The following is a 26019-nucleotide window of genomic DNA, read 5'->3' on the forward strand; positions in this document are numbered from 1 at the left end:
GAAAACAGTGTTTCCAAGCGATCCCTCAAATGCAAAACCAGAGGCACTTATGATCCTTGGGTAAGGCAAACTTGGCCTGGTCATCTCTCTGTTTCCAGCAGTGGCTCTCCTCAACTAAACATTCGTTAGCAACTCTGACTATATTTAGTCTTTACCTCAAGCAACTTGAGTCTTTTGTCCCTGAATTCACACTTAAACAACCAAAAATTTACTGTGCTGTTTGTGTCCAGTTTACATAGAATCAAAACCACACCCTGATTCTGCCGAGATTGTAAGCTCAGAGAAGTTACTAGGGGATGTGTTGGCTGTCTATGGACCTCAGGTCTGGTTTTCTAGTTTGGGAAGTACTTCAATTTCTCTTAAGGAAGTGGTTTTTGAAAAACTCCCTGGGTTCCAGAATACTGAAGGCTTTGTGAGGAGCTGCTCCTTTGAGCAAGCTGAGGTATGATGCTGTGTGCATGCCGTGAGCTCCTTGCATCACAGAGCATGGATGGCGGAGGAGATGAAGCTCTTGAGTCTCCTCAAAGGTCGAGATGCTAAGTTGCTTCACGAACTGTCTGATGGGGCAGTCAAATAGATGATTTGTGATCAGAAAAAAATATGTATCACGTAATCTAGGATTTCATAAAAGTAAACATGTCTTTAATAAGACCATAGATTAGACTGAATTTATGATGCCTGGCTTTTGAGTGTTGTACAGATATTTCTACAAGTAAATAAAAATGGATGGACTTTTCTTATATGGTTTTATATTAGAGTAATAAAAATTAGATAATATAGAATCATCATTTTAATACCTCTAAACAAAAAGATGATGCCAAACATTGGCATCTAAGGTTTTTACACAATAACATCCAATTCACTATTATTATTTCAATGAGACTATTAGGTCATTCATGTCTTATTTGTATAAAATAAAAAATTTCAAAATTAGCAAAAACTACAAAATAACTAGTGAGGGTAATAAAATTCTCATAATCAACAGTTCAAGGAAATAGAATTACAATTTCTATACTATAGGATAGAGTGGGACTCAATAAGTGCATATTGTAAAACCAAAGTAAGTGATTTTTTTGTTTTTAGCTTGTCAAAAATCCATTACTGTGAAAATATATCACAATTATATGTGCCAAAAATTATGGATTCAGCATTTAAAAGGTTATTTTAATATATATTCACAGAATACAAGTAACCTATTAAAATATAACATTTAAATATCGTGGAATTTAATTTATAAAGGGTTATTTTTGATACGGTACTCTGAAATATATATATGTATATATATGTATACTAGCATAGTTCAAATGTCAGTCACAAAGACCACTTGCCTTTGCATCCTAAAAATGTATGTGAACATCTTGTAACACACTGAAGCCACGTCGCGTGCAGATTCAGGTAGAGATCCACACTAATCTGTAGATGTGTGACTGGGCTACTTTATTGGTAGGCTACTATTCTCTTTGATTCTTCTTTGTAAATCTATTGTATCAATGGTGGTGACTGATCTGCGTAACAAAATAGAATCCATCTCATTTGCATAATGATAAATTTCTTGGACCTCTGATAGAATTTTCATGTGTGGCTTGGATTTATGAAAACTGACACAAGAAGGTCAATAACTTGGCCCTTTGCTTACCATTACTTTCTCTTTCTGACGTTTGCACTTATGTGCCCCAGCACACACAGAGCAATACACAGACATACAAACATCTAACAATACTGTATAGCACACTGACGTGGTGATACACTCAGCATCTGTGCCTAGACACAACAGTTACTCCCATTACATAGAACTTTCTCTCTTCTCCCTTATTATCCTTCATAGAACAGTTAATTTTTTTAAAGGGAAAAATGGATTCTTCAAAACATGGTGTTTTAAATCAGATCTTGCCTTCTGGCTTACCCTAGAGATTGTGTGTGTGTGTGTGTGTGTGTGTGTGTGTGTGTGTATGTAAAAATCACATTATATATACAATACAATTTTTACAGAAAGCCTGGCAGCTACAAATAAGAGGTAGAACTACTCAAAACTATGTTTCCTGCTGCAGGAAAAATTCATTTTTCTTTACAGTAATTAAAAAAAAGTTTAAAAAATTGACAAAAAATAAGTTGCAGGTTAGGCCCCATAATTTAAACAACAAAATCTAGGAAGAAAAATATTCTTCAATGTACTCAACAGATAAGTTCATTAAAGGGTTAAAAAAAGTTGCATAGGAAAAAGGGACATTCCAGCACTTGCTACAATGATGGCAATGTTTTCTCTATAGGGAGTAAAGTACCTTTAGTTTTTGTATTCTTTTGATAATTCTAGCATTAAGGGTGACAAGCAAGAGCAAGTTAGAATAGCAGCACTTTTTCCAGTCATGGAGAGTTCTAGAAGCAAGAAGGGGCTCTGTCTGGTGGTTGAGCTTTGTTCTACCAGGCAGAGACAAGCCAGTAAGCACAGCTCCAAAGCTAAAGTTGTGAGTTCCTTCAATATTCTGATAAAAGGTGTTATAGAATCCTTAATACTTTGACCTCTGCTAGGTAAAGGAAAGGGACAGGATCTGTGCGTGTGACAGAGGAAATTCCTGGGCAGAGGACACATCTGGAAGTCGAAGAACAAAAGCGATTCCTCAGATGCTGTTTTTAAAAAAGGAACAATGCACGACTGTCTTGATTTTACCTATGCAAAAAAAACAAAAAACAAAAAACAAAAAAACCCACAGATGCAGACAGTGCTATCTTATTTGGCCAGTGACCAAAAACCACAAAGAAAACAAAATTTAAAAATAAACAGCCGGGTCAAAGAAAGGAAAATCTAGAATGTTAAAAACACAACTGTCAGGTTTAAGAAAGACAAAAAACAGGTTACAACGTAGTTTCTGTTCCCTTGCTCCTCCAGAAAGAATCATTGTCTTCAGGCTCAAGTTCTATTCTAATTTGAGGCACAGCTTTTACTGGAGTTCGAGGAGGACTAGAGCAAAAGAAAAAAAAAAAAGAAGGAAAGCAATATTAACTAAATCATACTTTTTCTTATATCAAATATTCATGCTTTATGCCAAATGATCTTTGTCTTCTTTTAATTCTTATCCCTTCTTTGTGTTTAAAAAGAAACAATTTTTAAAGAGGATGAAGGCACCCCTACAGAGAATCAAGAAATTCCAGCAAAACTTTGCTACAATATTGAACCTGAGCCCCAGCACAGTGCATCTGAATGCACATGCCAGGACCCAGTAGCTCCTGGTTCCACAGTCCTCCATGCACAGGTCCCCCAGACCTGCCTGAGGTTAAAGATTCCTTGCCCTGCTTTTACCATGGCAAGTCAACCTTGTATTGAAAATGAATTGTATTCAATGAAACCTTGTATTCAATTGAAACCTTAAATTGAAATGAATTGAGGGGGTGGTGCAGCTGGTCTCATGGGTCCCTGAACACAAGATACATGAGGTCACTTATCTCCATTACAGACAGTATCTTAATGTTCAGTCTTGAAGGGTTTCCCTTCCCAGGAACCCTAAGCCCAAAGCAAAAAGAGAACTGCCACCCACACAGGTAGCCCCTAGACTGACTGGAGTACAATTCATCATCATCAAAATCCCCCAAAGAACTGTTATATCACCAACCAATCCAAGGAAGACCATTAGCACTGTGGACCAATCAGTACTTGAACATGAGCTATACCTGCAACCCTAAGCCAAACTTTATAATCTTTACTTCTTACTCCTAAACCTAGGATTGAAGCCATAGGTGCCTGCCTCCTAGCTCTGCATTCTACAGGTGTCTGTTTTCATTCACCATGCTGATGTCAGTAATTGGTTTGCTGAGCATCCAGCAAGCAGACCCAACTTGGGGGTTCTATGGAAATTTCTACAGCCAATTTTGGGGATGTTCTATAGCAATCTCATAGAGTAAATAAAACAGCCAAAATGTTTCCAAAATGAGAAGAACTAACAAATACAAAAATATTTCTAGAAATTAAAGGGGAAAAAGAGTAACATAATGAAAGCAGAGATTTTATTCTTTCAACAATTAAGATGGACCTGACGTCTTCTATGAGAGGGAAGGAAACTATAGAGGAACCATCAGACTTAATGTTGATCTTGGATTTTAACCTACCAGGACTGAAAGATTCCTTACTTCTCAGAGCAGATAGGTCTCTTAGAATGCTCTCTACCAGTTGAAGGTAGAGCAGGTCTTAGTTACTTTGTAATTTATTCAAGAAAAGCCGTGGAGGGGCCGGTGCAGTGGTGCATCAGGCCAATCGTCTACTTGCTAGTACTGGCAGTTCCTGTCCTGGTTGCTCCAAGCCCAATCCACCTTCCTGCTTATGGCCTGGGAAGGCAGTGGAGGACAGCTCAAGTCCTTGGGCCCCTGCACCCATTTGGGAGGCCTGGAAGAAGCTTCTAGCTTCCAGCTTCTGATGAGCTCAGCTCTAACCATTGCAGCCATTTGTGGAAGATGGAAGATACCTCATTCTGTCTCTTTGCTTTTTTTTCTACAAAATCTTCCTTTCAAATAGAAATAAATAATTTTTTTAAAAAATGTAAAAATCATGGGGAACAAATAAAAGAGTTCTGTCAGTAAGCTACCATTGCCTATACTTCTGTGGGCCTTTTCACTACAAAACAAGAGCGAATTTTGGCCTCTTTACCTTGGCAAACCCAATGACTGAAGGAAAGAAATTTTATCAGCATGATGTGTGGCGCTCGAGGAATGTTGATGATCTTTCTCCTGGAGAGGGGAAAAAAAAAAAGAAACACCTAGGTCTTAAATCCTAAGTGGTAGGGCTTTGGTAAAACATAAAATGAAAATGAAAAACTAAATTGTCCCAGAAATGGATTCATCTCTCACCACTGGGAAGAATAAAGATGTGTTTAGGTCATGTCTGTAAACACTGCATCAAACGGAGATTCTGGGAAGTCCTCTTAAGCCCAACTCCTAATCCCTGTGACACCTGTGCCTGGGGATGTGGGGGAGCCCTTCTGTCTTGTCAGTGGCCAGGCCAGTGGAGCTGTCTGGAGAAGGCTCCATGTCTTCCGACTATCTAAGGCTTGCCTTGCCTTCCCATCTCAGCTTTCACTTTTTTATCTCATGAGGATAAAAAACATTTCTGAGGGACTTACACTGCAACTCTACTCTCATCAAGATTGTTCCGTCATAGATTGTAAAACTTAGCTCTCCAGGCTGGGGCCAGACAAGCAGATCCTGAGCTACAACCCCAACTTCAGAGGTTCAGCCCAGCCAAGAGCTCACTGTGTAGTCTCATGAGGCACCAGGAGCCAGACGCTGCAGATCAGCTGCCCCTAAACTTCCAAATGTCAAGAACTGTGTGAGAAACTATATACTTGTTTCAGGCTGCTAAGTCTTGTGGTCATTTGTTACTCAGCAATTGACAATTAATGTTTCCATCCCCTTTAATTAATGGTCTTGCATTTCAAACTTCTGGTATTGCTAACTTCTTAGTGATGTTGAAGTGGCATGGTCAAATAAAAACAAAAGTTTGCCCCAGATATCTTTGGCTATTAACAGTGCAGCCTATGTATTCATGGACCTAAAAGAATCCACTGTAAATTTCTCCTACTGTGAATTCAGTCTAGAGAGCAGTTGGGAAGCAACTGCTTTAGTACTGGAAAAGTGTGAGATGTTCACTAATGTCACTACAGAAGTTTCACTCTCCCAAGCTGCCCATTAACTACAAAAGAGAAGATGACATGTCACGAACCATCACCTGATTGCCATCAGGCGATTATCCCAGAAAGGCTAAGATAGCCACCACAATTTTCAAACAGCACAAGAAGAACAAAAAATTTAGGAAGGAAATTCATGTATCCTCCACACAAGATGTTGTGCTGATATTTGAGGATTACAAATGTAACCGAAAATAATAATTACTCTAAATTTGCAATATCAGCAACTGATTCATTGATCATTGAGAGACTCATGATACGGTTTCTCATTTGAGCTGATTTGGTCATTGGCTGAAACCTAAGGAAAACAAACAGTAACAGACAGTGATGTAGTACTACAAGCAGCAATTCTAATGACCAGTGAGGACAAAGGGAAAATGGATTTAAAAATGGTTATAAGTTTAGCACTTGAAAGAAAAAGAAACAAATAGGGTGAGGATTTGGGGAACTGAAAATGCTATCAAATAAAAACTATAAAGGTTACAGTAAAAGGAGGAAGAATAAAGTGTGAAGAATGTAAAACTGAAGTCATAAAATAATTAAGTGTAAATCTTCTCTTAGAAACAAAGGGAGATAACAGAGAAAGAAAGTTAACGTAGGTGAGGATTCTCGATATTTTCTCTGTCAGTGCAAATCGTAATCCAGCAGGCATGCGAGAGGTTAGTTCTACTCACTGTCGGAAGGTTTGCTCTCACTTAGGAAAGGCTGCTGTTCCATGATGTCCATTGGAATTTTAATACTTGGAACCTTTTCTGAGTATGGGCAGTCAGACTGTGAAAGAAATGCACAGTTTTCAGATTTTATTTACACAGTCCTTACCTCAAGAACTGATCAAATCTACCCTTTTATCCCTTCAAGTGACATCAAAGAGGAAAGGCCTAGATAGAATGACTAGCAGCTTGAAAACTTCAAATTCTATACCACCTTTCCCTCCCACATTTGTCTTCCACTCTCCTAAATTAATGAAGTTGCATCAATTAAACCTAGAACCATGCTCTGTAAATATGCTACAAGTGTTAATCATGAAGTCTCCCATATTCTGGCTTCCCAAAGAGCAAATATTTACAAGTTGTTATATGAGTGAGGCAAATAATATTACTATAAAACACATTAAATCAAAGAAATTTTCTAAATTTTATAATATGACCCTAACTATTAAATATATCTTGATAGTAGGATGCTGGACTTTCTACCATTGTCTTTACCTATAATGTCATGATACAGTTAAATTGCAGAATGATGGGCCGGTGCCTGTTGCTGAAGGAGTGTACTATTGTAACAAGATAGGGGAAATCAGTGGGGCATGAGAGGGGGGAAGAAGCAGCGAGGGAATGGGAATCCCTGAGCCAATGGAACTGTAGCATAAAAAAACTTAAAAAATGAAAACAAAAATTCTCATTTAGTTTATGGTCTTGGTTTCACCTTTGGGAAAATCATGACGTACCTTTCTTTTTAAAACAAGGAGACCTTTATATAAATGTGTGTATATATGTATATGTATATATATATATCCACTCTCAAGGAGCCCTCTACATATTTTTGAAAATAAACCTCCCTCCTTTATGCTAAGACTCTATCAAATTCTACTCTAAGCTTGAAATGTGCATTTTAATTTGAAAATCAGAGAAAATCCAAAGGAAAGCCTGCGATGGGCGGGCAAGCAGAGAATCACTATGAGAAAACCATGGTAAGGACAGGCGTATAACTGCCCTGTTACCTCAATGTGTCACAGCTCTCCACAGGCTCTCTAACTCCTATTACCAAAAAGCCCATTACACTGAGTCTTTGGGTCGAAAAGACCCAGCTCATCTCTTAACTGCAAATAGCAAGGAGATGATCTTTTGTTGGAAATACATGTATATGGACAGAGAACTAAGTCAAAAATAAAAACCACTATTACACCCAAGCCTCCTACTTACCTTGAGAATTCCTCTTTGAGGAAAATAAAGAGAGTAATGAGCTACAATATCATTTAGAATTCGATGCGCTGACAACAAACAAAACATGATGAGGTGCTGCTTGTGCCTACCTTCATGAAAATGTCAAGAACACTAAATCTGCTCTCAAACACTTCCCTTAATAACAACATTCATAAATGGTTAGGTTGGCCGTCAACCCTCATCACAGTCTACCAGGCAAGTTCAGAAACAACCCTATGACGCTCACATGTAGGTGAGGCATCATTCTCCACTTCTGCTGCGAACAGTGGGAGCTGCGGTGGTGCTGGGGCACACACCACCTGACGATTAGGTGACCATCAGGACACTGGCCTAAGCGTGGAGCCCCCAATCACAGCTCGCCACACAGAATGTCCTGCACAGATGTACTCTAAATTGCCTGTTAGGATATACTTCATTATTTACTTATTTATTTGGATTGGAGGTGGGTGCAGAAGAAGAAGCAGAAAAACAAATATTGCTCATTATTGTCAAGAAATCCATTGGAAATATAGAACTGAAAGTGGTAAATAGCACGTTAGCATTACTGAAACAAGGTATCATTTGTTGAAAATTATCTGAAGTCTGAAGGAAGATCTCAGGTAATTATTTGACTCAGCATTAGTTTCAAAAGCAGCAAACTTAAAATATTCCCTCAAATTAATATTTTATTCTTTTTCTTAGAAAAGAGCATTTTGCATTATGACTTTATTCCTTCCTGGTTTTGTAATTAATTTAAGTTAGGTGTCCATGCAACTAAAGTATCTATTTTGAAAATTCTAAATTCTAAATTCTACTTTGATGGTCTTAATAATCAGACAACTAATTTTCTGTCCGTGTGGTCCAAATATTTCTCTTGAATTTGGGTTTTCATTCATTGCATGAGCACAACAATGTTTAATTCTGCATGCTACTCTCTGCCTCAGTTTAAACACATTCTCTCTCTTTCCGTCATCATTGGAAACAGAAAATCTACACACATGCCCTCGCTGGAGATGGATGGTGACAGTTATAAAAGCTCCCTCCGATTCTTCTTCTCCTTAGCTAAATGTGCTTCATAAATTTAGTGTTTTTATATTGCATTGACTTATCTGAAATCTAATTCTGCCTGCTGCCTTCCTTGGCTCTACTATTTCCAAGTTCTACAAAAAGAACATAGTCTGACAGTCTTATCACTGGAAATCAGCAGACATCTCTGGGTTAGAGCTTTACCACTCAGCGCTGCAGAAACAATATTTAGACAAATTAACACTGCAAACCTTAAATGTAAGTACATAATTTTCATATGTCAATCATAGCTCAAGAAATTAGAAAACATTAAAATGATTCAGCATTTCTCAGTCTAAACCTTCTCATGTGTAAAATGGGAACAGACATGTATATTTTAAAGAGATGCTATGACAATTAAGGATAACATATGTATAATCAAGTTACCAAGTACAGAGTAGACAAGAAAACTTATACTTCTATTTCAAAATGGGAAGGAGACACACCAAATATTCTGTGGCATTATGACAAATCCAGAACCAATTTTCACAAAGAAAATTACAGTAGACGGGCTGTTCCCAAGCTACTAGACAAAGTCTGTGTGTCCATGTCTGTGTGTGTGTGTGCAGGAGTGTGGTCTGATGAAGACAAGCAGATCCCACGTTGTCTCCTAGCAATGACTGCACAGCTTACTGCAGCATTGTGTCTTTGTAAAATCGTCCCCTAAAGAAAAACACTGGGCAGTAATTTGATTTCTTAATTTAATCATCCAATTGCGAGAGGACCATCTGGGCTATGACAGTGGCCACAATAATTATATTGAAAGACCCCAAACTCCAATTCCTTTCCCTTTTTATTGAAGAGTTACAGAAAAGCAGACTCAAATTATGTTAGCATAAATATAATGCTGGTGCAATATGACAGCACAGAACTTAGGTCGGGAGCCTAGTCAAACAGATTTACAGGTCATAGGAGGTGTGACCACTGGCACCTATGCTCATTAGGCATAAAATAAACACAACCCTGAGTTATTAAGTCAAATACAAACCCTGGATTATAAACCGAAAACCAGATACATGTTATAGCACTTAAGAAGTCATAATCAATATACTAACAATTACAGAAGGACTTCAGAAAACTATAAGAAAAGATAGTAACATGATAAATGGAGGAGAGATGAGCGATTTGTCATAGTGCCAGGTAAACACTTCTTGTAACTCAGTTTTTCTTCCTTATAGCAATAAAATCACAGTGCATGTTTCACATTGGTTTTTCTAACTAGCTTGATTGGGAATTCTGCAAAGTTCCTTACATCATCATTGTCGCTGTCCAGACTCCCCTTCTTCTTTTTCTTTTTCTTCTCATCCTCCTTCTTTTTCTTGTCCTTTTCTGGAATGACATCATCAAGGAAGCTGAGATCATGCTGGGAGAAGAGGTAGTCCATGCCTTTTCTGACAGCTACAAGGGCCAAGATCTGCAAGGACAAACATAAAAACATATGAAGGAAATCACATTAGATGACTTCATGCTGACACTGCCGCTGTGAAGTCAGCAGAAACCTATCTGGGGAAGAGTAGCCCACAAGAGCACATCTCAGCTTTACGGGCACAGGCGGAGTGGGCCTGATCACTGTGTTCAGGCCACTCTCCGTGAAAACTCACTTTTTTTTGGTTCACTGAACTTCATGATCACACTCAATTAGAATTTTCACAGGAAAGGGTTGTTTTGAAATAATTTCCTTCCAGGTCAGATTTTTTTCTTAAAAAAAGAAAATAACTAAAAGTTGAACGGCAAAAAAGAAGCATCAATCTATGATTTATAGTTATTCCAAATGAAAACAGTGTATACATTTTTGGACATCAAAAAAAAATCTGTATAACATAAAACACACTGAAATATCTTTGCAATATGCAGCTGCATCTGAATACACAAAGCCTAGTTCATTCACTAGTCTACCTCAGTCACTGCTACTAAGCATTTACTTACTATGGGCTCCGATGCTGGGTTAAACCCTGAAGCTGTATTGCATCATTTATTATCATTTATTATTATTTTTATCCCATGTTTGAAAAATTTGAACCTCAGATACATTATGCTATCCACAATTATCAGCTCAAATAAAAGAAGAATAAAAGGCTTCCCATGGTCTGCTTCCAGAACCAGTGCCCTTGACCTCTAAATCTTGGTCCTAGGGGTTGCTGTTGAAGAGCAGCTTCTGAGGCACAGGAGAGGCATCTTTCTTCAACAGTAAAAGAGGAAAACAGCAAGTGGCAGGAGGACTGGCTCTTCCTCAAAGTCAACAGGTATTTTATATCATGCTGTGTATCTGTCATGCTCTCTATCGTCAGGAAAAATTAATAACAGCTGCCTTACTGATGTAACAGGCCTGTTTTATGACCCAATAAAACCTCTGAAAATATAAAAACACTTTAAAAAGTTAAAACATTTGTATTATGATTTAGTGCAAGCAATGAAGTCATATGATTTGGATAGACTACAGATTGGTCCTCTTCTGCCTTAAAGTTCTGGTTTTTGCAAACCTAGTAGTAGGTAGATAATACTAACTAAAATGGAGTCATTTTCTCATTTAGGGTGTTTTCCAGTGGTTAATGTAGTTTCAGGAAGAAAGAGAGATATGGACCGTTTAAAAGAACTGAAGAAATCACTAACTTTTTTTTTTTTTTGCCTTTTTTGGGATTACACTTGGGAAAATGATCATTATAAATAAGAAATATAAAGAAGAATAAAATAAAATCCTGGCTAAGAGTAAGAGGATTTTTATAAAAATGAAATGTGACCCATGGATAGAAGTGTAGTTTCCAGAGCTATGGAATACAGCCAGCAGCCCTGAGGCTGCGTTTCTGGATATATTGATGTTGTCTTGCAAGATACAGAAGATTATGCTCAAAGGTAAGTCCAGCAATAAAGCCAATACAAATGTTGCATTTCTTTTTTCCCTTCTCTCCCTGTGATATGAATAGAACGTTGCTCACTTTACAGAAGACAGTGAGTCCAGCGTTATCCTCAAGCCCAGCCCAATGCCAACCACAAGACCCCCCAAGGTTGCGCTTCTCACTACTTTTGTCTATTGCACTGGACAATTTTTTTAAAAGATTTATTTATTTTTATTGCAAAGTCAGATATGCAGAGAGGAGGAGAGACAGAGAAAGATCTTCTGTTCGATGATTCACTCCCCAAGTGAGCGCAACGGCCAGTGCTGCACTGATCCGAAGCCGGGAGCCAGGACTCCCACATGGGTTCAGGGTTCCAAGGCATTGGGCCATCCCCGACTGCCCTCCCAGGCCACAAGCAGGGAACTGGATGGGAAGCGGGGCTGCCGGGATTAGAACCAGCAACCATATGGGATCCCAGCACGTTCAAGGCAAGGACCTTAGCTACCAGGCCACCACGCCGGGCCCTGCACTGGACAATTTCTTACAAGTTACTAAACACCTCTCCTGTTGGAACTGAAACATACTGTGCTCTTACTTAGATTTATTCTGTTGTGTAATGGCATTTTTTAAACACAACTAATGGGCACCAGCATCTGCCACAAGGCAGGCATTCTGCTATACACTTGATGTTTGTCACTAACACAACAACAGTCACAAAGCCCTTACCATTTTGCAAATGATCCAATGGTAGCACAAGGTTCCCTGACTGACATGAGTACCATCTGAATCCGAACTCAGGTCATCTGAGGCTAAGGCTTATCCTAGACAACCACACCCTGAGCAAACTTGGGTTACGACTGATCAAGTGATGAGCTCAAGGCCAGCAACATCTGGAGCTACACCAGAGAAAGATGTCTTCCATGTCCTAATAAGCACATGACATTGGCTGGAACTTACAGCATGGGTTCAGTTAAAGGGATTCCTACCATGACAGGGAAAATGATAGCAGCAACAGTCGACTTGAGGATCCAGAGCAGGGCCAGACACAACACCTGCAGGAAGGTGAACAGGTGGACTCTGCGCAGGGGCACGTGACGCAGGTAGATAAAGTCAGGCTGATGTTTCAGGGGCATCAAAAGCAGCTTCAGACGATCCATGAACTAGAAAGGAAATGGGAGGGGTCCCGAATGCATTAACTCAAGTGCACACAGTCATACCCACCATTCCTAACTAACTCCTGATTAGCTACCACCTATGAGGTAGAAAAGTAGTGTCTTTTGGGAGTACAAAGTACTTGTCAGTGTGGAAGCTTACTCCAGCACAGTCAAGTCTTCCTGTGCAATTCTTGAACTTTTCAACAATACTTCCCAGGTGAGATATGAGATTAACTAGCCATCAAGGACTAAAACCAAAGTACCAAACAAATTCTATATGCTCCTCTCCGAGTTGATTATCCAAATGTTGGGAGAAAGCATCTTGTGCATTTTGGCAATGATACGCTGAAGGCAGATGTCTAAGTCTTGTCTCTTACTCTGTTTCAGTTACCTCACCCCAAAAAGGAGGAGACTGTAATATGCATCATACACATTTCCGAATTATTTTAGAATATGAAGCAAACACCAAACTTAAAAAAATGAATATACTGCCATTTTACTAAACTGCTAATTATTTATCTATGGCATAACTCTACTAGTACATTCAGCAATATATTAGCATTTCTTTTCAGCGAACAGCTACATGAACGTTACAATGAACTTGAAGGTATAGACAGACTTCCATCAAAGAGAGGCCATCACATAGTCATACTATATAAAGGGGTATTCAAATGAAGATTGAGCATTTATGTGACAGGTGCTATGCTTCAAAGAACAACTGCTGAGTTGACACTGATGATGCTGATACATGGAATGATATTTCAGAACCCATCACAGCCTGTCTGTTACACAAAGATGCTTAGCAGGTAGCTTTCCAATTGAAGAGTTTGTGATAAGAACTCTGAAAAGGTAGCACTACTTTCTTTCTGGAGAGAAAAGAGTAAAGCAGAGGCTCTCCATCTTCCTGAGGCCATTTCCTACATAAAGGGTTTTTGTCTTTTTCTTTCCTCCCCCCCTTCCTCTATAGCTAGTTTGCATATTGATGGGGGCATCTATTTATATCGACTGGGTTAAAAAATTTTCTGGTAAACTAAATCTTGCCAAAAAAAAAAAAAAAGCCCTAAAATTGGAAGACTCAAGAGCACATTTAGGAAAAGAGAACTCAATGCTAGGGACAATAGCACTGCAAAATACAGGGAATTCACCTGCTGTCCAGCAGCACGCTGTCCCCCCATCACGGTGATGTGGTTGGTTATTATTCTTTTAATTTAATAAACATATTCTGAGTGCCAACCATCTACAAAGCTTCCTGAATATACAAAACCAAACTTTTGATCTAAACTGAACTCACTAAGGGCAAACAAAAATGAAAACTATTAGTTTGGTGCCATTTTAGTTTCAAATGTTTTCCTTTAGTAGAATAAACAATATTTTCAGTGGTAGATAAAAAAATAAACTGCTTTTACAAATTTATACTTCTGGAAATTTCAGAGTAACAATAACCTCATGTTCACATTCATCTATTCCAGTCCCTAGAGAATCACTATTTTTTTTTTTTTTTTGACAAATCATGAACACTTCTTTTCAGTGACCCTAACCAGGGGACATAAAGTCATCTTTTCTCTGGGGGTCTGGCCACTTGCCCACCTCTGACTCTAAGAGGGAGTTAATCTAAATGTAATAAATGAAAGCAAAGACTATTTTGAAGGGGCTCAAATAAATCCTTAGGATGTTCACAGAACATGCAGTCTTTTCCCATTGAAACATTGCTAAGTGCTAAATGAGGCTGCAATTAAGAAGGTGCCAGAAAGCAGCAGCAGTACTTCCAGTTTCCTGGTGCTGATCAAATTAAATGTCAATGGAAAGACAGAGTGTCTTACAAGGTTTTCCCTAATGATTTTTTTTTAAAGGCAGGGTTCAATTTTTGCCAACGTTGTGGAGAGCTGATGTTTTTGACAAAAGTGGAATGTAAATCACAATAGCTTTATTCTTTTATTGCTATGGAACTTTTCCCAGATACTAACAGCCATGTGAAAAGTAAATCAAGTAAGAAAATCCTGTCCTTAATCTGGACTAAGGCAAAGAATAAAGGCTACCTGATGTTATCTCGAGAGGGCCCAAAAGGGTTAACTGTCCTTAGTAAGATAAAAAGGGACAGAGACAGAGTGGGGGGTGGGTGGGAAGAAGGAAAAGAAAGATTATAGGATTACAGCTCTCTTGCTTTCCAGGTCAAATGACTTCTACCCTCCTGCTTTCAAAAATGGGTAGGCATGAGAACATTTGCTAACACCAGCTGACAGTGTAGATAAAAATCAGAAACGGAAAGCAGGTGAATCCAGAGAAAACACAATATGCTTTTTAAGAAGCCAGCAGTTGAGGACTGGTACTTTTCTTTTGAAGATCTACTAGTTGGCTGTTGCTGCTACCAGGAAAAAAACCACTACTCCATAGATGGAAGTGGAGACCTTACCTGCACACCATTAAGCGATGCCACCCCCATGTACAGGAACACACCATAGAGTACAGGCATGGGGATAAACTAGGAAGAAAACAGAATGGGATACAGATTAAAACCAATGACGCCACAGTGTCAATGGAGGCTATAGCTGGAACTAGAAGGCTGCAACCACCACTGATCCTCGAGATACTGCGTTTTCCACACTCTTTGTGTTAGAAGTACCTGAAGGGGCTGGGAAGATTTGTCATTTTCACTTGATACCTGTCTTATAAAACCAGCAAACAACACCTTAGTAATAATTTCTTTCGAAAAACAAGGAGGGAATTTTCCGTTTCCTTTTCTCCTTAAAAGGAGTGACCCTACAAACCAGATGCTTTGTGGATGGTGGGGTAGAAGCAGGGGTAGGGAAGGCCTCACCCTTCAATATCAGGTTCCTTTCACAATTGTTTCTTGATTTTCCTCTTACTAATTTCTGATGAATGGTCTATTCGTGCGGTATACAAATGCCTCTTTCAATGAAACAGCCATCAAACCACGACCCCATTCTCCTTTTCAGGAGTACTAAAAGGACTAACTGCTCGGAGCATCTGGAAGCAATTACTTATCCTTCCAGTTTAAAACACATCTTTTAAAACTAAACTTTCACACTCCATGAATTAACCACAAAAACAGAATTTACATTCATTAACACAAGGCATGTTAACAATGAGAAGGTCTAGTACGATGTGCTAAAGCTTATCTATTCCTAGCTGTTTAAACCTAAGAATGAGGAAACCAAGGAAATACACTATAATCCTGTTTTTGGGATTTCTTCTGTTTGGACAACAAAGGTTGTCCATCCTAGATGGTGAAAAGGAGTTCAACCGATTTCAGGATTTTTCAAAGCTGAAAAACAAAAACCACAAGTCAAAGCAGGCCAATCCTACCCAATCCACACACAAGATGCCACTGTAACCTCCCAGCACAGGATGGCTTTAGAGGCCTGTGCAAAGAATTACCACATGTAGTAAGCGCAGAACAATTTCTATCAGTCTCTTTGAAACTGCCTAACATGTACAGGTGTATCTGAATCCCTGTGGTTACTGTTCAAGAATGCATAAGCTCCAAAATGTGTCACAACTGTCTCCAATTGTTGTCTGTTAGCCCGGGAAATAGTAAGATGCACATGGAATAAATCTACCTCTGTGTACAAAACACCAGGTGCTCATTTCAGAAGAGAATAACAACTTCCATATATCTCATTTTGACTCTGAGCTCAAACAAAACAAAACAACTAGTCTGGGGTCTGAAAGCCAGCACTGTGCGTAGGGAGCAGGCTGTAATGCCCAGCTGTCACCACACAGAGGTGAACACATCACATCCAACCCACCAGAGAGCCGCATCAGGCTTTCATCCACGTGTGCTGGTCTCCTTACAAGGCCTCCTTGAAATGCACCAAAGCAACAAGATAATGAAAAGGACCATTTCACAGCCTTGACTTACTTTATAAACACCTTTCATGTTCCTCATTACACATCAGTTTCTTCCCTGTCATTTCATTTTCATTGAGGGACAAAAAAAAAAAAAAAAAAGCAGTTGCAAGAGAGGAAAAGAGGCATAGTTCCTTCCTGAAAAACTAGCTGAACTTTCCTCAGGAGTTACTTTTTAATCTGAGTACAGCATTCTTCTAACTTGAAAGACATGCCAAAGGATCCCTTCCTAGTGTTCTCCTCACCCTCAGTGGACTTTGGGGCTCTAATGACAAAGAAAAGGACACCTGTGCTCTGAGGCTCAGAGCTGCCTGCTATGAATTTATGAGAACAAATATCGCTAACTCTATGCTAACATGAACACAAAATGGCCAGGAGTGTCAGTGGGATAACAACTTAAATATGAAGATGTTTATAAAAAGTTATTCAGCATTGGATAAGAAACAGGGCAGTGTTGGGTCAACTGCAATGTGATTCAAGTATCCGACTAAATTAGTGAACTTCTTTATCACTACAAAACATCAATAAAAGAACCTCCCAAAAACTTCAGTGAAACTCGGTAGTTACTACTCTGGAGGATTTTGGAAACTGGCTCCTAATTGAATCAAAGGGCCAATCCTTAAATCATCACAACTGAAACTTTAAAAAGGAATGGAAAGAATGAGTTTTGAATCAGTATTATGACATTAAAAAAGAAAAAAGTAATCGATCTTGCAACCCGACAAAATAGCATAATTAAGATGAAATCAAAGTAAGAACCAACACTTCAGATCATGTTACCAGAAGTTTCAAATCCTGGATAAAGTACTTCTATTGTTGTTCACTATACCTATCTTTGATACCACAAAGTATTAGAATACTCTCGGAACTTGCCATGTAAAAAGGGTAAACGTAATACTCAGAGCAGACTGTAGTCCAACACAGGAGTGAGGGCACTAGAAGAATGGCCTCTGTGTGTGTGTGTGTGTGTGTGTGTGTGTAATCTAATTAGATCCTAATTTACAGCATGAATATAGAAACCACAGAGACCTAGCTCTACCTGTAATATAATCCTGAAAAAAAATTATTGCCTTTTCCTTAGCATTCTTATCCAGCAATTGGCTATGATCGGGACTAGACAGCTCAAACCATCCCATCCAGAGCCTAGCTAATAGCATCTACTCAGTAAAGGATGCATTTGGCACTGATGTATCAATGCCATGGTACCTTGATGGGCAAGTAGTATGTAATTTCCAAGCACAACTCTCCTGAGGACCTTAATGCTTGTGCAGAGCATGACAGAAAATACAGGTCATATAGATAGTTGGGAAGCTCAGACGCAAAGCCTGGGCTTGCTCCAAGCTCTACTCTATGGCCTTTTCAGTTGAGAGAGTCGTCTTCAGGGTCATGCTAGTAACTTATTAGGCTAAACTCGTATGCCTTAAAACCGTAAGCAGAGAAGGGAGCTGTGGACTTGCAATCTGGTCCCTGCTCACTGAAGAAGTCAGACTTGGGTCTGAAGAAGAGTTTGGTAAAATGCCACATTTCCATCCAGAAAGCGGATCAAAGAATCTGGGGAAGATTATCTTGTAAGAAATGAAAGTGTGCCAGTTCTCAGCGGGAAAGGACCATGCTTTAAAGGCTGCAAAGCCATAGGGCTTACCAAGTCAGCTTTGACACTGGTACTCTTAGAGTCCAAATGCTGGCTCCTGAAGCTAACACTGAAAGACTATGTGAGCTGGTAAGTTAGTCACAATTTCTTATCTGCAAAATCTTGATGCTTATTAGCACTTTTTCATGGGTGTCACTAGAGGACTAAATTTAAAAAGAAAATCAGAGTGGCACCCTTAAACTAAGACAAAACTCAACAAATGGGGTCACTGGTTATCAATCAGCACTAACATCATTTCTCTGTTTCCCCGTTGCTTTACAGAATATGTGACTTAAGGCAGGAACTCGATCATATTTGCCCAGTACAAATGAAAGGTTGCCCTCTACATTGCAGAATACTAGACAAATTTGAAAGCTACTTTGTGGCCACTCCTCAGGTTACAGAGAAACTAATCCAAGCAAAGGCAGCAGAAGTAGCAGTGAACTTTGCTTGGTATTTATTTCTTTAGGCTTGCCAGAAAAACAAAATGGAAAAAGCAGATGCAAGGAGCCGTCTTTCATCATTTTTTCTGTTCTTGAGTCTCCCCTAATTTCCCTGCACAGAATGCTATCATAACGGGCAAGGTTTCCACTGCAAGGAGCACTGAGCCAGCCTGGGAAGCCGGCTGTTCTGGCTTCCCAGCAATGCTGTCCTGGATCAGTGGTGAGACGCAGGGCTTTGAAGCCTGTGTGATGTGGCTGGTGCGGGTCAAGGGGTATCCTCGTGAACTCAAAAGCTTGTACACTATCATTCCTCACATTCCTCTACATAAAAGACAAATTTCACCCAGAAGATCAAAACAAAGGTCATAAACTTCATGTTCAAAGTCAGCTTGCATTAAGTAGGCAACGGGAACAGCTACCTGAACTGATTAATGCCAGAGACAAAATTACTAAGATCATCTGAGACCGTTAAACTTGTAAGGACTATCCGGACTTGGGCAGGGGAAGTGTGGAGTCAATTCGTTCTAAACAAGTCAAAGTCATGCGTTTCTCTAGATGACTTTCATTTGATCTGCCTCTCAAAGGCAGTCCCTTCAGTGAACCCATTCTCTGAAGTTGACACCTGTTTCTTTTAACGCACAGGCATGGCGCACACAGGGGAATGATTCCTTCCTCCCAGCTAACCCCTGGCACGGCTTTCTGTGTGAATTCTGAGGTTAATTATTAACTGTGAGTTCTACTTAGCCATTGCTTTAGTTTTAGTTAAGCTGTACCCTTAACCTCTGCTCTTTTCTGTGTTGACTTTTCAAAAAAACCTAACTTAGCAAACTGCCATACTGAGAAGTTGCAAACAACTTGAAACTAGCTGACTTTATCAGGAGCTGTGATTCCTGAACAGAGCGTACAGCCTAACTTTTTGAAGTCAGAAATCTCAGTTGCCAAAACTTGAGTCTTCTTGCTAGTGTTAGATTTTCTACAACATCCTGGAAACATGTTAAAACAATTTCACTTGCTTAAGCATCCATGTCTGCTTTTTTGCTGGTTCTAACATTGACTATGTGAGTTAACCCAGTTGCCGGGGGACAAAGGCACAATCATAGGGCCTGGCAACTGAAAGAGGGTGAGTGGAAGCCCATTGGTACCTAGGGGAGGGCAAAGAAAAGCCAGGTCTGCTCACCAATTATTATCGTCTCCCTATAGCCTTGCTTTCTCTTCTAATGTTTTCCTGTGGACACTAAAGTGTGTATAGACCAGGAGCAGAAAACAGTTACTGAAAAGAACAAGTGTGATTTCAGCTTTAATTTCTCTGTAACCATATTTGGGCACAGGGAGAGGAAGCAGAAAGAGATGTCAAAACGGGAGTATTGCATCTCTGCCTAAAAAACAACAATTTTTATCTATTCTCTGTGTACCCTTGGAATTATATATGATTACAGAACTGATTCTCCAGAACTCCAGCCAGTTTGTAGTACAACACCGCCTCCACACACACACACAGCTATTAAACATACTTTTGTGGATTAGGATGTTTGCATCGGCATTTGATACTGCCTTAATGAAAATAAAGAAAGAAATATAAAAAGAAGTAAGGGGTTGAGATGAGTCTGTGTGGTGATGAAACCCACGCGGACGGGGATCCCTCCACTTTGGCTGCTGCCCCGGCGAGCTCACCTTTCTGAGCACTGGCACACTTCTTTCCAGTAGGACCACATGTCCCACAACAAAAGCTACAATAAATTCCTGAAAACGCCATCTCTCTACCCAACCAGATCACTTCTCCAAGGGAATCCTTAAATCTCAATTCCTCTTGCGTCCCATGGCATGCATTTTCCTTCATGAACCCAAAGAGAAATCACCAAATCCAGGGAGCAGATATCATGGAAACCCAGGACAAAGGCATAATAACTAATTATTTTACTTGTTTATCCAACTACTTTGTACATAATGTATGCTCTAGTCTGAACACACTGAAAGCACAGTCATCCTACCCACAGCATATGATGTTAGAGTTTCACATGACACAGACTATTTTTATTGGCAATGGATATAAAATCTGCTCATCTGAGAGAAACACATAGGTTTTGATTTTCATTCTCTGCACTTCTATACTGTTTGAATTCTCTAAGAAAGTATGCTGTCTATTATTTGGCTAATTAAGTGGGCATTTTAAACAGTTTAAAATCAGAAATGCTTCACAAGAATTTTCAGAGAAAAATTTGGATGCAGAGTGTTAAGAGTAGTTGTTGATGACTCTTGTATCTATAGTCTTGCAGCATTTCCCAAAGCTTATGATCCAAATGATCAATTATTGGCTAGCAGTGTTTATATAATAGGAAAAATAAAATGTCGATCATAAGGGGCAATTGGAAACTCCAGGCACAGTTATACATGGGGACTTCAAATTCTCATGGAAAAATAGTAAAAAGATGCTTATTTTGGTGAAATTTTTTGAAACCTCTTATAATACATCTTTTCCATGAACTTTTCAAGTCTCCCTATGTGCTTGCCTTCACCTCCAACTCCATTTCTGCTTCTAAATAGTATTTCCATCTGCACAGAGATCTCTTCCACCATTCAAACCTACATAGTGACTCCTAACCTCTTAAATCACCTATCTTTCTTCTTCAAGATTCGCTTCTAAAGCTTTCAGATTACAAATCAGTGGTTTTACTCTGACCTCCCTTTGTTGACCCTTAGGCTTTCTGGTCCAAATTAAATAGAAACACCAAGATAATTAAGAGCAGAAGAAAAGTTTGAACATGAACACCTGAAATCACTTGTGTTGTCCAACAGCATAATGAAAGTAGGGAGGTACGATGATGTTGCAAGTAATTGGAGGGAACTGGATAGAAAGATGCATGAAGGCCAAAGAGAACACAAAATTGTATGTGTGGAGAGTAATCATAAGATCGAACTACATGAAACAGCTGTTCTCATTAATCATAAACTTTGAAAATTTATCTGTTCATTTGGTCTAGCTAAGTAACTGCAAAAAGAATACGGGAAGGAGTGAAGGGATGAGAGGAAAATCAAGATAACACTGTTTTGAAGTCCTCGTTCTACCTGATCTCTGCTTCAGTGTGTTTTAGAACTAACGAGAATCATGCGAGTATTTCAGAAGGAATTCTACCCTTCACACATCCAGTTATCTGTCACTGTTCAGAGGAGGAGGAAGGGAGTGCTTCTCATATTTACCTTCAAGATGGGAGCCATAAACACTGACAGACCAGTCAGGATAAACACCAGTGTTCCAGTCACTCTTTGTTCCCTGAAACCAAACCAAAAGATTACCAGTCTACCCCTTGTTCTCATAAACATGTTCTCATCTTTTCACTGTAACAAAAAGACCATATATTGATCAAACCAATGTTTGACTAAAAGGCAAAGGTGTTTATATCATGCAATTAATATCTCCAGAAGAACAGCATATCAAATTAAAATAAATATGAAAAGTCATAAAGGTATTGCAATCTGTGATTTAATTCATCAAGAAAAGGGTAAATGCTAAATCACTTTGCTCCTTTTAGAATAAAATTCATTTTGTTTTGGTTCATCAGTCACTGGCCTCCTGAAACCCTTATTTCCTAAACAACTTGTCCTGTTGTGTAATTAAACCTTCTTACATAGGAGACAGATGCTACCTTGTCCCATTTCATCCGTAACAAACAGTTCGGGGAAATTTCATGAGTGCAATATGTCACATCAATCTAATTTCCAGGTCTATTACAACAATAGTATTTTTTTTTTGACAAATAGGATTCACATCCAACACCTGTCCTATACCCATGAAGACAGAATCACCACTGTTACAGCATGGGAATGAGGGTTCTTTTGGGTAAATGCTCCACTCCATGCACTTAGAAGCAGGCTCTGCTATAGAAAATACTCAACCAAGTATAAAGGTCTTCTACTACTGTCCTTGGTAGCCACGCATATTTCGGGTTAAAAAAATTCTCAATGCTTTTAGGGTAATAAAATGAGCTAAAACAAGAATTCCTTTCCCATCATCAAATCTTCAAAATTTTATGCAGACTCAACCATTTGGAGCCACGATATATGATTGTAACAGACTAGGTACTGCAGTGCCAGAATCACCTGCAAGCTGAAGAAAACGAATCACTCACTTGTATTTTTATGCTGCATCATTTAGTCTATTGTTCATCAAGGAAAATTTACATTACCATAATAATTGAACTCAAATTATTGAAAACATTCTTTCTGATGAAAACATAATCCACAATTATAAGACCAAAGCAGTCATCATCAGCTCTCTCTCCTCAGAATCTGCCAATTTCCTTGTGATTGACACCTGAATGAGTGCACAATATGTTTTGCTATAACACACCTCACTCCTAGAAACTTGGGTTGTTCTCCAGGTGCAGAAGTCTCCGTCTCCATTTTCAAGCTGTCGATGTGAGCAATCGAGATGACGGTGGCAGCCACGTACCACGGGAGACCCATGAAGGAGCACACCACCATGAGGACAGCCACCCAAAAGAGATCCAGGTGATACCCAGCTCCTTTCTGCAGGAAGAGAGAACAAAACCAAACACTCACATGAGCTAGCCAGTCTTATTTGCACATGGTAAAAATAACCCAAAGAAATCGGCTCAACTGCTGGATAAAGAACTCTAGGAGAGGGTTACGTTTCTTGATGGATCATACATTCTTCACACTCTTCCCCCTAGCAAGAAGACTTCCTCCAGTTGCCACAGGAGACTCCCCCTCGCTTATGGCTCTGAATAATTGTTTCACCTGGATTTAAAGCACAGGTTCAATTCTGACTTACTTATTGTTCATTAACCTCTCTGCATTCAGTTTTGTCATCAGGACAATGAAAACATTGAAGGTGACTACCTTGAGGCTAGTGAGACCATGCAAAGAATAACAGGTAGAACATCTTGTAGTGACCTGAATGGTAGTCATAGTCACCATATCAATAAAAAGTGATAATAGCTTATCAACAATAACATGTGATGAACACCATAAAAGCAGGGGCTGCGCTTGACCTAGAAGCTATGCAGTATTTGCAGACCAAAAATTCAGCAGCAACCTCCAGAAGGTACAGAAACTGTTTATGACCTTTCATAGTATAAGTAACCTTTTAACCACCTCTTTCCCATCATCATTAGTGTGATTAAACCTCATCACAACAGGCTGATATCAAACACAACCCAATGGACACCATAATATTTACTGACGGGAAGAGTAGACAAGGTAACAAAAGACCTGGCTCTTTTACTCATTAAATAAATATTGCTAAATGTGTTCACAGTGTTATTCTCTGGTTCTATTTCTCTGCTCATATTGATGAAGGAATCAAATGCTTCACACCCCCATGGAGCCTGAGAAAACAGCGGCCCATTTGCACAGCATGGAGGCAGCAATGCTCTGTGCCAGAGTGTGATCAACCCAAGGGAAGGGAGGGGCTGCCCGTAAAGCCATGATTTGTAACAGAATCCCGGTGCCGGCTATCCTCAGCTCCTGTTACAGTTCATCAGAACACCCCTCTCCTCTCACTGAAACGCCAAGTTTCATAACCAGCTTGCACACAGGGGTCTCATTCCATTCCCTGAGAACTCAGTGCAGGCAAAGTGAGCCAACAAGAAAAGCATGCTTTCACATTCGGAGTTGACAGAGAACAAAGACCTAGTTGGGATACAAACAGACTAATATATGCATCAATATATTATAATTATATATAATACTATATATAATATTATATATATCCTTGTTTTACATATATATATATATATATATACATATAGATAGATAGATAGATAGATAGATAGATAGATAGATACAAGTCCATTTCAGGAATGCTCAAGTCCAAATCCAGATTGCAGACAGCGAAAAAAAAAGGATGAGCAGGAGAAATTGAAATAAATTTTCAATAATGAACTATCAGATGATTAAACTGGGATCACAGGCACTGATTTAACAATTGCTGACTGCCAGCTTAGTGTGAGGTATGATTTTTGTGTCTGGGGACACTACTGAAAATAAAATAGACAAAAATGCCGACCCAAATGGAGTTTCCCATCTGCAGAAGGAGGTGAAAAAAAATCACTACAAGTAATCAGATGGCATAGGATCATTAATAGCAGTAAATGTTAAGAAAAACTAAGAATCTTTGGGTGAATGATATGATGGGAAATCAACAGAGTTTAAATGGAAAGATGACATGATTTGCTTATGTTCTAAACATTCTGACTTGTGTTAGGAGCAAGCTGAAAGGGCCAAGATTACTAGCACCAGTTAGGAATCCATTGTCAAAATTCGTTCAAGAAACTGTGACGGTGAGAACAAAAGCTGTGGCAGTACAGATGGCAAGACGCAGTCACAGTCCGACTTTACAGCAGAGCCAACATGAGTTGCTCCTTACTGCCTGTGCCAATGTCTTGATCCTCCTGGAAGTCATCCGTGATCTGATTCCATTCACACCTGCAGCTTCATCTCCTACATCTCCCGTTTGAATTCTAAACTACCACCATTTAATCATGTGCAATCCTTGTCATGTGTTGCACCATTTAAGCATGTACAGTCCTTGTAAAGTGTTTCACTCACTAGTGCCTTTTGTGTCTTTACCCACTTAGCCACTTTTGCTTGGAATAACCTCTCCTCTTCCTGCTTGTCTCCTTTGGATCAATTCCATTCATCCTGAGGACTTAAGACGCTTTCATCTTGGCTGGTAGTTTTAGATAAATGACTCAAATTATATTCCATCTCTGCCTTTATGTTCTTTGGCATTTTATTTTGCTTCTTCCCCCTTTCCTAGGACTGATCATATTATCTTTAAAATTCATTGTATATTATCTGTTTCTCCCGATCAGCAATTATAAACTCTTAGTGAGCCGTATAAAAATGTAAAGCCTTGTTAATTGACAGAAATGACAAATATTTTGGGCTGAAGAAGGGAGAACATCAGTTTCAAGCCCTGTTTAGAATAAGTCACTCAGGCTCATGTTAAAAATACCAGTATAGTTATTTATGGACAGATCCTCAAATCTTGAGGCCAAAAAAAAAAAAAAAAAAAGAGAGAGAGAGAGAGAGAGAGAGAGAGGGAGAATAATCTAAGTATGTCCACACTGGTATGATCAACAGGTCAAAGGACAACTGTTGTGGAAAAAAAGTTTTTCTCTCTACCTTTTTACACACACACACACACAGAGTACCTTAAGCCATCTCAGTCCTTCTTGACTTATTCCTACTAAAATAAATCTAAAGGTGAGCAAAGTGGCCTCATACTACTAATGGGGTGGAATGAGGACTTGAGATAGCCTATATGGGTTACTATGTATAACCACCAGAATAAACACAAGTTCTGAAATAAAATCTTTTTCACACATAATTACTTTTACTCTTTGCTCCTTGAAATTCTCCCTTCTGAAAGACTTCTCTTTAACCATATTGAGACTTCTCAATGCTCTTAGGAAGG

At 39.1% G+C, this 26019-nt stretch overlaps 1 protein-coding gene across 3 annotated transcripts in view; it reads right to left on the bottom strand.

The window, feature by feature from the left end:
• Positions 1-2832: 2832 nt before the first annotated feature.
• Positions 2833-26019, bottom strand: part of SLC4A4 (solute carrier family 4 member 4) — a 336295-nt gene continuing 313108 nt past the window's right edge. For all 3 annotated transcript variants that reach the window (XM_004596192.2, XM_058667227.1, XM_058667228.1), the window contains 8 exons: positions 22927-23105; positions 21777-21849; positions 15052-15120; positions 12474-12647; positions 9906-10067; positions 6344-6440; positions 4634-4713; positions 2833-2956 (listed from right to left, as the gene is read on the bottom strand). In XM_004596192.2, the coding sequence (XP_004596249.2) occupies positions 4670-4713; positions 6344-6440; positions 9906-10067; positions 12474-12647; positions 15052-15120; positions 21777-21849; positions 22927-23105 (798 nt within the window). In that variant the 3' untranslated portion in view covers positions 2833-2956; positions 4634-4669. The remainder of the gene's footprint in view (positions 2957-4633; positions 4714-6343; positions 6441-9905; positions 10068-12473; positions 12648-15051; positions 15121-21776; positions 21850-22926; positions 23106-26019) is intronic.

The sequence above is a fragment of the Ochotona princeps genome, chromosome 7 (assembly GCF_030435755.1).
Source record: "Ochotona princeps isolate mOchPri1 chromosome 7, mOchPri1.hap1, whole genome shotgun sequence".
Lineage (NCBI taxonomy): Eukaryota > Metazoa > Chordata > Mammalia > Lagomorpha > Ochotonidae > Ochotona > Ochotona princeps.